The sequence below is a fragment of the Mobula birostris genome, chromosome 28 (genome assembly GCF_030028105.1).
Source record: "Mobula birostris isolate sMobBir1 chromosome 28, sMobBir1.hap1, whole genome shotgun sequence".
In the NCBI taxonomy this organism is placed as follows: domain Eukaryota; kingdom Metazoa; phylum Chordata; class Chondrichthyes; order Myliobatiformes; family Myliobatidae; genus Mobula; species Mobula birostris.
Genome location: NC_092397.1, coordinates 11,918,642 through 11,932,320, shown reverse-complemented (window position 1 = coordinate 11,932,320; position 13,679 = coordinate 11,918,642). Strand labels below are relative to the sequence as shown.

At 47.2% G+C, this 13,679-nt stretch overlaps 1 protein-coding gene across 2 annotated transcripts in view; it reads left to right on the top strand.

Annotated features, from left to right (window-relative positions):
* The window catches only part of LOC140189267 (pecanex-like protein 3), a 122,196-nt gene that overhangs the window by 6,440 nt on the left and 102,077 nt on the right, over positions 1-13,679 (top strand). For both annotated transcript variants that reach the window (XM_072245962.1, XM_072245961.1), the window contains exons 2-3: positions 5,286-5,494; positions 8,312-8,417. In XM_072245962.1, coding sequence (XP_072102063.1) covers positions 5,286-5,494; positions 8,312-8,417 — 315 coding nt within the window. The remainder of the gene's footprint in view (positions 1-5,285; positions 5,495-8,311; positions 8,418-13,679) is intronic.

Genomic DNA, 13,679 nt, shown 5'->3' with positions numbered 1-13,679 from the left:
AGTAAACTTATTATCAAAATCCGTATATGTCACCATACACAACCCTAAGATTCATTTTCCTGCGGGCATACTCAGCAAACCTATAGAATAGTAACTGTAAACAGGATCAACGAAAGATCAACCAGAGTGCAGAAGACAACAAACCGTGCAAATTCAAATATCAATAAATAGCAATAAATGATGAGAACATAAGATAAAGAGTCCTTAAAGTGAGATCATTGGTTGTGGGAACATCTCAATGGATGGGCAACTGAGTGTAGTTACCCCCTTTTGTTCGGAAGCCTGATGGTTGAGGGGTAGTAACTGTTTCTGAACCTGGTGGTGTCGAGTCCTGAGGCTCCTGTACCTTCTACCTGATGGCAGCAGCGAGAAGAGGGCATGGCCTGGGTGGTGGGGGTCTGCTTTCCTACGACAGCGTTTCATGTAGATGCGCTCAATGGTTGAGCAAACTGTGCAAATGCAGACATAAATAAATAGCAATAAATGACAAGACTATGAGATAAGCAGTCATTTAAAATGAGATCATATGAAAAATATATTGTAAATTATATTAAGATGTGTGGGACAAAAATACTGAGGTAGTGCTCACGGGGTCATTGTCTGTTCAGAAATCTGATGGTGGCGGGACTGCGTGTCCTGTTTGTGTGCCCGTGGCTCCTGTGCCTCCTCTCTGATATTAGTAATGAGGAGCGGGCGGCATCCGCACCGGGTTCCAAGGCGAGTGGTCCCGGGTTCGACGCCGGCCGGCTCCTCGTGCGCTTTCCACCTGTGCTGGGTCGAGCGTCGAGCTAGCAACTCGGCCCCGTTTTTAAAAAAAAAACGGCAGTGTTGCCGCCCGATGCGCCACAAGGTGCAGAGAGGAGCTCTAAATGTCCGGGGCGGTGGGAATCCTACGTGCTGGGCGCTGCTTTTATGAGGCATTGTCTTTTGACTGTGGTGAGGCTAGTGCCCGTGATGGAGCTGGCTGAACTTATAACTCTCTGCGGCTTTTTATTCCCCGATCCTGGGCAGTGGTGCCTCCAAACCGAGTGATGATGCAACCAGTTAGAATGCCCTCCATCTGCAGGAACCTGCTAAACTCCTGAAATACAGCTGCTGACATCTTTGTAGCTGTGTCGATGTGCTGGGCCCAGAGTCGACCTTCAGAGATGTGGGCTCCCGAGGACTGGGAAGCAGCTCACCCGCCCCACTGCTGACCTCCTCGGCGAGGTCTGCGGCGTGTTTCCGACACTTTCCCCTCCCGGAAGTCCACAGTGGTTCAGAAACACTGAAGCTTTCATGGAGCAAGCTCGTGAAACCAACCCCCCTTTTTGCTCGCCGTCTCCTTGTGTAAATGGCTGTCAGACATTGGCTTGATCCAGAGGTGGTTCCTGAGAATGGTCCCAGCAATGAAAGGGTTAATGTTAACCCTTTCATTGCTGGGATCAATGTATGAGGTGTGTTTGATGGCTCTGGGCCTGTACCTGCTGACGTTTAGAAGAATGGTGGGGGCCGGTATCTCATTGAAACCTATCGAATATGGAAAGGGGTAGATAGAGTGGATGTGGAGGGAATGTTTTCTGTAGTGGGGCAGTCTAGGACCAGAGGGCACAGCCTCAGAATAGAGAGGCTCCCCTTTAGAACAGAGATGAGGAGAAATTTCTTTAGCCAGGGGGAGGTGAATCTGTGGAATTCATTGCCACAGACGACTGTGGAGGCCAATTCATTTGGATATATTTAAAGCAGAGGTTGCTAGGTTTCTGATTAGTTGGGGGTATCAAAGATTACGGGAAGACGGCAGGAGAATGGGGTTGAGGGGATATTAAATCAGCCTTGATGGAATGGTGGGGCAGACTCTGGGCTGAATGGCCTAATTCTGTCCCTATGTCTTATGGTCTGATAGTTGTATATTTTGAGGAGCCTGGGGCCAGTGTTAAAGATGCAGTATACTGTAAACGCAAGTAGTTGATAACAGATAGCCCTCAGGAAATCGTGGAGTAGAAGGGTTGTGCTGGGAAGACTTCGAGATTGACAAGCAGGGCTTGGTTTTGGGAAGTATGCAGAGAGACACAGGACTTCAAGCCTGTTCACAGAGCCTCTCTGGTCCAAGATATTTGCAGGTTAAGAGATCTTGATAGAGTAGATGCTTCCCCTGGCTAGGGAGTTGAGAACCAGGGGTCACACCTGCAAGCCAAGTCAAGTCTGTTGTCATTTAACTATATGGATGTATGCCATCAAACGAGACAACGTTTCTCCGGACCAGGGTGTAAGGTACAGTTGTACACATAATGCACAATAACTTAGATTAGATTAGATTCAACTTTATTGTCATTGTGCCGAGTACAGATACAAAGCCAATAAAATGCATTTAGCATCTGACCAGAAATGCAAAGAGTAGTGTTATTTACAAAATAACTGCGAATAAAAAAAGTGCTACAGCACACAAATATAAAAGTACTGAGACAGTACAATACGGATGCAATACTGCTTAGCGCTGTGATGTGAGGTTCAGCAGGGTCACAGCCTCAGGGAAGAAGCTCTTCCTGTGCCTGCTGGTGCGGGAGCGGAGGCTCCTGTAGCGCCTACCGGGTGGGAGGAGAGTAAAAAGTCCATGGTTAGGGTGAGATGCATCCCTGATAATGCTTTTCGCCCTGCCCAGGCAGCGTTTATGGTAGATGTTCTCAATGGTGGGCAATTGGGTGCCGATAATCCGCTGGGCAGTTTTCACCACACGCTGGAGTGCTTTGCGGTCCGATACGGGACAATTGCCATACCCCACTGAGATGCAGTTGGTGAGTATGCTCTCAATGGTACAGCAGTAAAAGTCCGTCAGTATCCTGGGGCAGAGGTGAGCTTTCTTCATGCTCCGCAGGAAATAAAGGCACTGTTGCGCCTTTTTGATCAGGATGGACCAGGTGAGATCCTCAGAAATGTGGACACCAAGGAATTTGAAGCTTGATACACGCTCCACTACAGCTCTGTTGATGTAGATGGGGATGTGAGTGTGGCTTCTAGCATGCCTGAAGTCCACAATGATCTCCTTGGTCTTCTGGGTGTTAAGGGCCAGGTTGTTGTTGGCACACCACGCAGCCAGGTGCTGAACCTCGTCCCTGTAGGCCGTCTCGTCATCTCCTCTGATCAGGCCCAGCACCGTGGTGTCGTTGGCGAACTTGATTATGGAGTTAGAACCATGTACAGGAGCGCAGTCGTAGGTGAAAAGGGAGTACAGAAGAGGGCTCAGCACACAGCTTTGAGGCACGCCGGTGTTCAGGGTGAGAGTGGAGGAGGAGAGGTTGTCTAACTTAACTAGTTGGGATCTGTTAGTCAGAAGGTCCAATGTCCAATTGCAGAGGGATGAGCTGATACCAAGCTGGCGAAGTTTGGCGATCAGCTTGGAGGAGACCTCAGTACTGAATGCTGAACTGAAGTCAATGAATGCCATTCTGACGTAAGAGTTGGGGCTGTCCAGGTGGGTCAGGGCAGACTGAAGTGCCGTGGAGATGGCGTCCCCTATTGACCTGTTGGTGCGATAGGCAAATTGATGGGGGTCCAGGGTAGAGGGCAGACAGGATTTCAGATGCGATAGGAAAGTAAGGATGAAACCTAGAGATGGATTACACGTAAATAAACAAACTAAAGTGCATAAATTAAACATTGTCAGGTACAGAACAGTGACACTTTGAATGCGACGCGGCAGGGAGTTCAGAAGCCTGACGGCCTGAGGGAAGAAACTGTTTCCCATCCTGACCGTCTTGTCTTTACGCATCGGAGTCTCCTGCCTGATGGTAGAAAGTCAAAGAGGGCGCTGGATGGATTGGGGGCGGGGGGGGTATCCTTGATAATACTAAGGGCCCTGCGTATGGTAGATGTCCCCGATGGATGGTAGGGAGACCCCTATGATCCTCTCGGCCGCTTTCAGTCCTTTTCAAGTAAGGGGGTCAGCTATTCCAAATTAAGGTGAGAAATTTCCTTTCTTGGAGGGCAGCAAATTGTTGGGATTTTCTACCTCAATGGCCCGTGGAGACGTGGCCATGCGATTCCATTCAAAAAAGAGGTCGATAGATTTTTGGAGAGGTGCGTGGAGGAGAAGGGCTAGGAGGGTTACGGGCAGAATGTGGGCTACACTCTCCTATGCAGCTTAGCAATCTTTTTTATCCCCAGTTTTTCTGCAAGGCCTGTCAGATCAAAATCCGGTTTTGTATCACTGACCTAAGTCATGGAATTTGTTGTTGTGCGGCAGCAGTATATTGTTGAAAGTAAATTTTATTATCAGAGTACATATACAACCCTGAGGTTCATCTTCCTGCAGGTACACTCAGTAAATCTTTCGGCTAGTAACTATAACTGAATCAATGAAAGATCAATCAGAATGCAGAAGACAGCAAACTATGCAAATGTAAATATAAATAGCAATAAATAACGAAAACATGAGATAAAGAGTCCTTAAAGTAAGATCGTTGATTGTGAACATCTCAATAGATGAGCGTAGTAATCCCCTTTTGTTCGGGAGCCTGATGGTTAAGGGGTGGTAACTATTCCTGAACCTGGTGGTGCAAGTCCTGAGGCTCTTGTACCTTCTAACCTGATGGCAGCAGCGAGAAGAGAGCATGGCCTGGGTGGTGGGGGTCTCTGATGATGGATGCTGCTTTCCCACGACAGCGTTTCATGTAGATGTGCTCAATGGTTGGGAGGGCTTTAACCGTGATGTACTGCATGGAATCCACTGCCTTTTGTGAGATTTTCCGTTCAAAGGAACTGACGTTTTCATAGCAGGCCATGATGCAGCCAGTCAATATACTCTCCACTACACATCTATAGAAATTTGTCTAAGTTTTTGATGTTGTGTCAAATCTCCGCAGCCTCCTGAGGAAGTAGAAACAAAGACAGATCCTCTGAAATGGTAACACCAAGGAATTTAAAGTTGCTGATCCTCTGATGAGGACTGGCTGATGGACCTCTGATTTCCCTCTCCAGAAGTTCTCAATCATGTATTAGCATTGCAAAACATAATAATGACTAACATGGTAACTTACAATAAGTATATATCAAATTAAATTAACCAAGTAGTGCAAAAATTGAGCAAAAGAAAATAGTCGACGTAGGTTCATTGAAATGGAAAATGTAAGTTCCCAAGGATCGATTGAGGTGAGTGTCAATTTTGTACCGGAACAGTGTACCTGGACTGTGTACCCTGTCATTCATAGAACTTTCGAGGTTGGAATGAGTGGTGTCCAGCGATGGTCACCTGAAATGTGCGTTGGCTTGCTCAGGACTCACGCTGTATCTCCTTGCGCAACCCCCCCCAGGCTTTACCGCCCAGCACCTCCATTGCCGGCATCTACTGTGCTGTCGTCGCCCTGTTCTTCACCACGGTCAAGTCCGTCAACTACCGCCTGCACGCCATGTTCGACGAGGGGGAGATCGTGGAGCAGAGGAACCCCTCGCTGGCCGTGGAGGGCAGCAAGCTGGAGGAGTCCGAGCTGGGGGCCAGCGGCGAGGAGAGCAGTGGAATCAGGTGAGGAGATGGGACAGAGGTGTGCAGAGTTACAGGGGGTAAATGCAAGCAGGCTTTCCCCACTGAGGTTGGATGGGACTACAACTGGAGGTCATGGGTTAAGGGTGAGAAGGTGAAGCGGAAGATGGTGGGGGGGGGGGACTTCACTCGGAGGGTCATGCGAGTGTGGAACGAGCTGCCAGCACCAGTGGCGCACGTGAGCGGTATGGGAGTTTGGGTGGGAGTGGTATTGAGGGCCGTGGTCCAGTTGCAGGTCGATGGGAGTTGGCAGTTTAAATAGCTCGGCATAGACTGGATGGGCCAAAGGGCCGGTTTCTATGCTGTACTTTTCTATGACTCCCCACCCCTGAGTTTGTTTAAATTTGGTAGGGGTCACGATGTGTGACTTGCCCCACTTGGCGCGAGTATGCAAGCACACAAGAAATGGATGGTCGACTGCACTCTTCCATGGCAGTCGAGCCCCTCACTGTCGTAGGGGTGGGAACCTGATGTGTACGGAAAGGACTTGGACGGGTTAGGACAATGGACAAAGAAGTGGCAGATGGAATACCGGGACGTGTATGGTCATAAACACAAGAGATTCTGCAAATGCTGGAAATCGGGTGAGCAAGACCCACACACCATGCTGTGGGGGAACTCAGCAGGTCAGGCAGCACCTATGGAGGAAAATAAACAGTCTCTTTTCAGGCAAAGACCCTTCATCAGGGCTGGTATGGTCATGCACTTTGGTTGCAGGAATAAAAGCATAGACTGTTTTAGTCATAGTCATACTTTATTGATCCCGGGAGAAATTGGTTACTTATAACCATATAACAATTACAGCACGGCAACAGGCCATCTCGACCCTTCTAGTCCGTGCCGAACTCTTACTCTCACCTAGTCCCACTGACCCGCACTCAGCCCATAACCCTCCATTCCTTTCCTGTCCATATAGCTGTCTAATTTAACTTTAAACGACAACATCGAACCTGCCTCAACCACTTCTGCTGGAAGCTCGTTCCGCACAGCCATCACTCTCTGAGTAAAGAAGTTCCCCTTCATGTTACCCGTAAACTTTTATCCTTTAATTCTCAACCCATGTCCTCTTGTTTGAATCTTCCCCACTCTCAATGGAAAAAGCCTATCCACGTCAACTCTATCCCCCTCATAATTTTAAACACCTCTATCAAGTCCCTCCTCAACCTTCTACGTTCCAAAGAATAAAGACCCAACTTGTTCAACCTTTCTCTGCAACTTAGGAGATGAAACCCAGGTAACATTCTAGTAAACCTTCTCTGTACTCTCTCTTTTGTTGACATCTTTCCTATAATTCGGTGACCAGAACTGTACACAATACTCCAACTTTAGCCTCACCAATGCCTTGTACAATTTCAACATTACATCCCAACTCCTATACTCAATGCTCTGATTTATAAAGGCCAGCATACCAAAAGCTTTCTTCACCACCCTATCCACATGAGATTCCACCTTCAGGGAACTATGCACCATTATTCCGAGATCCCTCTGTTCTACTGCATTCTATTTTACTTAATGAGGAGCAAGTTCAGAAATTGGGGGTGTAAAGGTACTTGGTGGCTTCAACAAAGGATTTCCTGAAGGTTGTGTCAGTGCTAAGGAAAGCAAGTGCAATGTTGACCTTCATTTCGAGAGGGCTAGGATATTTATATTTTCATCGAGATACAGTGTAGAGTAGGTCCCTTTGAGCCTCACCACCCAGCAACCCCCTTTTTAACCCTAGCCTAATCACAGGACAATTTACAATGACCAATTAACCTACCGACCGGTACGCCTTTGGACTGTGGGAGGAAACCGGAGCACCCGGAGGAAACCCATGCAGTCACGGGGAGAACGTACAAACTCCTCACAGACAGCGACGGGAGTTGAACCCGGGCCGCTGGTACCATAAGGTGTTGTGCTAACCACTACACTACCGTGCGCCCCCCCCCCCCCCCCCACCAATGAAAGCAAGGATGTGATGCTGAGGCTTCTTAAGGCTTTGGTCAGACCGCACTTGGAGTATTGTGAGAAGTTTTGGGCGCCACGTCTGGGAAAGGATGCGCTGATGTGGGAGAGGAACCAGTGGAGGTTCACAGGAATGATCCTGGGAATGAAAGGGTTAACTTAATGAGGACTGTTTGGCTCAGAGCCTGTACTTACTGGGGTTCAGAAGAATGGGGGGTTGGGGTTGATCTATTGAAACCTATTGAATATTGAAAGGCATAGATAGGGTGGATGTGGAGAGGATGTTTCCTATAGTGGGGCAATCTAGAAGCAGAGGGCACGGCCTCAGAGTAGAAGGACGTTGATTTAGACAATAGGTGCAGGAGTAGACCATTCAGCCCTTTGAGCCAGCACCACCATTCACTGTGATCATGGCTGATCATCCACAATCAGTACCCTTTTCCTGCCTTCTCCCCGTATCCCTTAAGAGCTCTATCTAACTCTTTTTTGAAAGAATCCAGAGAATTGGCCTCCACTGCCTTCTGAGGCAGAGCATTCCACAGAACCACAACCATCTGTGTGAAAAAGTTTTTCCTCAACTCTGATCTAAATTGTCTACCCTAATTCTAATTTAGAACAGAGAGGAAGAGGAATTTCTTTAGCCAGAGAGTGGTGAGCCTGTGGAATTCATTGCCACAGACGGCTATTGTGACAAAGCCATTGGGTCTGTTTAAAGCGGAGGTTACTAGTTTCTTCATTAATCGCGGAGGGAAGCACGCTATCCAAGAATTTGTCTAAAAGGGAGGAGGTGAGAAAGGCTGGAGAGGGCAGGAAAGCCATGGTCGATTTACTCTTTGGTCTCCCTTAACGCCGCAGGGACCCGGGAGGAGGAGTGGAGATGACGGTTTTTCGAAAGGCGAACACCACTCCGCCTGTGCGATGCAGCTCTCAGCATTCTGTCTTTGGGTTCAACCAAGTCTCGGTGAGTACTACCCGCTGCTCTGCGGGAGGACAGGGGAGAGTGGCACGCGGGCAAACACTGGAGTCTATGTCGCGGTTACTCAAACAAATCGAAACCTCTGCGAGACTAAGCCAGGGTATCCGACTATGTATGACGCGCTTCCAAATAACAAATTTCCAAATTGAAGAAGATGCATTCGATCCTTGGTTACGAAACCAGCAAAGACAAACGATGGTGTAGCATTTAAAAAAGCTACAAAACTATATTAGCAATATAGCGGTCTAATGGCGGTGTATTATACTAAGCAGTATAATGGCATAATTTGCAGTTGAATAGTGTAACTAAGTGAAGTTAGCGATCTAGTTAGCGGTCAACAAAAAAATCATTCACCATGGTTCACTCCCTCTCTAGTACACTAAACTAAACTAGCTAAGACAAACCATGAATAAGTATTTACTCATTTTTTTTCTACCACCCCCCCAACCTACGTGACAGATTACCTTAATAAACCTGACGCAAAATACAATACAGACAGAAAATAGATACTTGGCTCCAGCAGTCGTTAGTTCCAAATATTAAGAGATTAGCTTACTTTGTCACGTGCATTGAAACATACTGTACATTGTGAAGTGGGTCGTTTGCATCAACGACCAACACAGTCCAAATACGTGCCGGGGGCAGCCCGCAAGTGTCGCCACGCTGCTGGCGTCAGCTGTGCGGCCATAATAATTGAAGTGGTGCACTCTCAACAGAGTGAGAGCGGGAGTTTGTCGGACGGGAGACAATATGGTGAAGTGGGGTTTAAAGACCAGCGAATCCTGTGAGCGTGGCGAAAGGGAGCAGAACATCGAACACGTTCCGCGCAGCTGCCCACTCTCACCTGATTTAGCTGACACTGACCTGCTCGACATCAACCAAACAACACTAGAGTGGCTGGCTGTCTGGTGCGACAAGCTATGATGATGAGCGTAGCGGCTAGCGACCCACAGGGCGTCGGAGTTCAGTTCCAGCATCCCTGATGAGAAAGTTTGTACGTTCTCCCCGTGAGAGCGAGGGTTTCCTCCGGGTGCTCTGGTTTCCTCCCTCAGTCCAAAGACGTACCGATAAGTAGGTAATTGATCATTGTAAGTTGTCCTGTCTCGGGTTAAATAGGTGGGTTGCTGGGTGGCGCAGCTTGTTGCTCCAGAAGGGCCTGTTCCATGCTGTATCTCTAAATAAGCAAGCACGCTAGCCCTAACCGGTACGTCTTTGGACTGTGGGAGGAAACCAGAGCACCCGGAGGAAACCCACATGGCCGCGGGAAGAACGTACAGACCCCTTGCAGGCAGCGGCGGAAATTAAATCCTCATCCAGGGAACTGCGTCTGCGTGAAGTGCATCCGGCTGCAGCTTATATAACCATATAACAACTACAGCACGGAAACAGGCCATCTCGGCCCTTCGAGTCCATGCCGAACTCTTACTTTCACCTAGTCCCACCGACCTGCACTCAGCCCATAACCCTCCATTCCTTTCCTGTCCATATATCTATCCAATTTAACTTTAAATGACAACATCGAACCTGCCTCAACCACTTCTGCTGGAAGCTCGTTCCACACAGCTACCACTTTCTGAGTAAAGAAATTCCCCTTCATGTTACCCCTAAACTTTTGCCCTTTTACTCTCAACCCATGTCCTCTTGTTTGAATCTCCCCCACTCTCAATGGAAAACGCCTATCCACATTAACTCTTATCAATCCCCCTCATAATTTTAAACACCTCTATCAAGTTCCCCCTCAACCTTCTACGTTCCAACGAATAAAGACCTAACTTGTTCAACCTTTCTCTGTAACTTAGGTGATGAAACCCAGGTAACATTCTAGTAAACCTTCTCTGTACTCTCTCAATTTTGTTGACATCTTTCCTATAATTTGGTTACCAAAACTGTACACAATGCTCCAGATTTGGCCTTACCAATGCCTTGTACAATTTCAACATTACATCCCAACTCCTATACTCAATGCTCTGATTTATAAAGGCCAGCATACCAAAAACTTTCTTCACCACCCTATCCACATGAGATTCCATCTTCAGGGAACTATGCACCATTATTCCTAGATCCCTCTGTTCTACAGTGTTCTTCAATGCCCTACCATTTACCATGTATGTCCTATTTTGATTAGTCCTACCAAAATGTAGCACCTCACATTTATCAGCATTAAACTCCATCTGCCATCTTTCAGCCCACTCTTCTAACTGGCCTAAATCTCTCTGCAAGCTTTGAAAACCTACTTCATTATCCACAATGCCACCTATCTTAGTATCATCTGCATACCCACTCATCCAATTTACCACCCCATCATCCAGGCCATTAATGAATATGACAAACAACATTGGACCCAGTACAGATCCCTGAGGCACACCACTAGTCACCAGCCTCCAATCTGACAAACAGTTATCCACCACCTTAATATTCACTGAGGGGGAGGATATTGAATTGTGTGAGATAAGGGAAACAGGTAGGGTAGTTATGGAAACTATGATGATTTGCTGAAACTTTCCAGCTCCTTGAAGACCGTGTTAGGGAGCCGGTGCAGCAGCTGGATGACCTTCGGCTTGTATGGGAGAGTGAGGAGATGATCGACCAGAGTTACAGGGAAGTCGTCACCCCGAAGCTGTGGGGGGGGGGGGGCGAGAAGCTGGGTGACTGTCAGGAGACATGGAAATGTGAATGGGGCAGTTAGCACAGAGCACCCCTGTGGCCATTCCCCTCAATAATAAGTGTACCGTTTTGGATACTGTTGTGGGGATGACTTCCCAAGGGAATGTCACTGAGATCGGGTTATTGGCCCTGAGCGTGGGTCTGTGGTACAGAAGGGAAAGAGGGAGAAGAGGCAGCTCTAGTGATGGGGGACTCGATAGTCAGGGGAACAGACAGGAGGTTCTGTGGACGTGACCAATGGTATGTTGCCTCCCAGGTTCCAGGGTCAGGGATGTCTCAGATCACGTCTACAACATTTTGGAGAAGGGTGGGGGGAGAGCAGCCAGATGTTTTGGTGCATATTGGTTCCAATGACACAGGAAGGAAAAGCAAAGAGGTCCTGAAAAGAGAATTTAGAGAGCTGGGCAGAAAACTGAGAAGCAGGACCTTCAGGGTAGTAATTTCAGGAGTGCTGCCTGTGCCACACACCAATGAGGGTAGAAACAGGATGATTTGGCAGATAAATGCGTGGTTGAGAAGCTGGTGCAGGGGGCAGGGCTTCAGGTGCTTGGATCATTGGATCTCTTCAGCGGGAGGTATGACCTGTTCAAAAGTTGAGCCTGAACCCAAGGGGAACCAATATTCTCATGGGCAGGTTTGTCAGAGCTGTTGGGGAGGGTTTAAACTGATTTGACAGGACTGAAGGGACTCAAGATAGGACAGATGGTGAAAAAGCAAAGATAGCGTGCAGTCAGACTGTCAGGAAGGGCAGTTAGATGATAGGACATAATTGCAGGCAGCAGGGTGAGTATCAGTGCATTAGGGATGTAGAATCAAAAAGTGTAGCAAATACAGTATCAAAATGTTGTATCTAATTGCACGGAGTATAAGAATTAAGGTGGATGACCTTGTTGCACTATTACAGATTGCCAGGTATGATGTCGTGGTCATCACTGAATCATGGCTGAAGGACGGTTGTAGTTGGGAGCTGAATGTCCAAGGTTACACGTTGTATCGGAGGGATAGGAAGGGAGGCAGAGGGGGTGGCGTGGCTCTACTGGTAAAGAATGGATCAAGTTGTTAGAAACATGTGATGTAGGATCGGAAGATGTTGAATCCTTGTGGGTTGAGTAAAGAAACCCGCAAGATCTAAAGGACCCTGGTGGCAGTTACATACAGGCCTCCCAACAGTAGCTGGAATGTGGACCACAAATTACAACAGGAAATAGAAAAGGCGTGTCGAAAGAGCAATGCTATAATAGTCATGGGAGATTTCAGTATGCAGGTCGATTGGGAAAATTAAGTTGGAAATGATCTCGAGAGAGTGAGTTTGTTGAATGCCTATGAGATGGCTTTTAGAGCAGTTTTCATTGAACCACCTATACTGGATTGGGGGTTACGTAATGAACCGGAGGTGATTAGGGAGCTTAAGGTAAAAGAACCCTTAGGAGGCAGTGATATCAATATGATTGAGTTGAACTTGAAATTTGATAGATAGAAAGTGAAGTCTGTATTTCAGTGGAGTAAAGGAAATTACGGTGGTGTGAGAGAGGAGTTGGGCAAAGTAAATTGGAAGGAGCTGCTGGCAGGGATGACAGCTGAGCAGCAATGGCGTGAGTTTCTAGGAAAAATGAGGAAGGTGCAGGATAGATGTATTCCAAAAACACAAATACTCAAAAGGCAAAATAGTTCAACTGTGGCTGACAAGGGAAGTCAAAGCTAATGTAAAAGCAAAAGAGAGGGCACGCAACAAAGCAAAAATTATTGGGAAGGCAGAGTTTTTGGAAGCATTTAAAAGCCTACAGGGAGCAGCTAGAAGAATCATTAGGAGGGAAAAGATGAAATATGAAAGCAAGCTAGCGAACAATATGAAATTTGATAGGAAAAGGTTTTTCAGGTATGTTTAAAACAAAAAATAAGAGAGATTGGAGTGGATATAGGACTGCTAGAAAATGAGGCCAGGGAAATAATAACTGGGGTCAAGGAGATGGCAAATGAACTAAATGAGTATTTTGCATCAGTCTTCAGTGTGGAAGACACTAATAGTGTGCCAAAATGTTGGAGGGTGTGAGGGAAGAGAGCTGAGTGCAGTTACTATGACAAGGGAGAAGGTGCTCAGAAAGCTGAAAGACCCAAGGGTACATTAGTCAGTTGGATGAGATCAACTGCACCCTACAGTTCTGAGAGAGGTGGCAGGAGAGATTGTAGAGACATTAGGAATGACATTTCAAAAATCATTGGACTTTGGCAAGGTGCCAGAGGACTGGAAAATTGCAAATGTCACTTCACTCTTTAAGAAAGGAGGAAGGCAGCAGAAAGGAAATTATGGACCAGTTAGCCTGACCTGGGAAGATGTTGGAATCGATTGTTAAGGTGGAGTGCTTGGTGACACAGGACAAAATAGAACCAAGTCAGCATGGTTTCCTTCAGGGAAAATCCTGCCTGACGAACCTGTTGGAATTCTTTGAGCAGATTACAAGTAGGGTAGATAAAGGAGATGCAGTGGATGTGGTATATTTGGACTTTTAGAAGGCCTTTGACAAGGTGCCACACATGAGGCTGTTTACCAAGTTAAGAGCCCATAGCATTACAGGAAAGTTACTG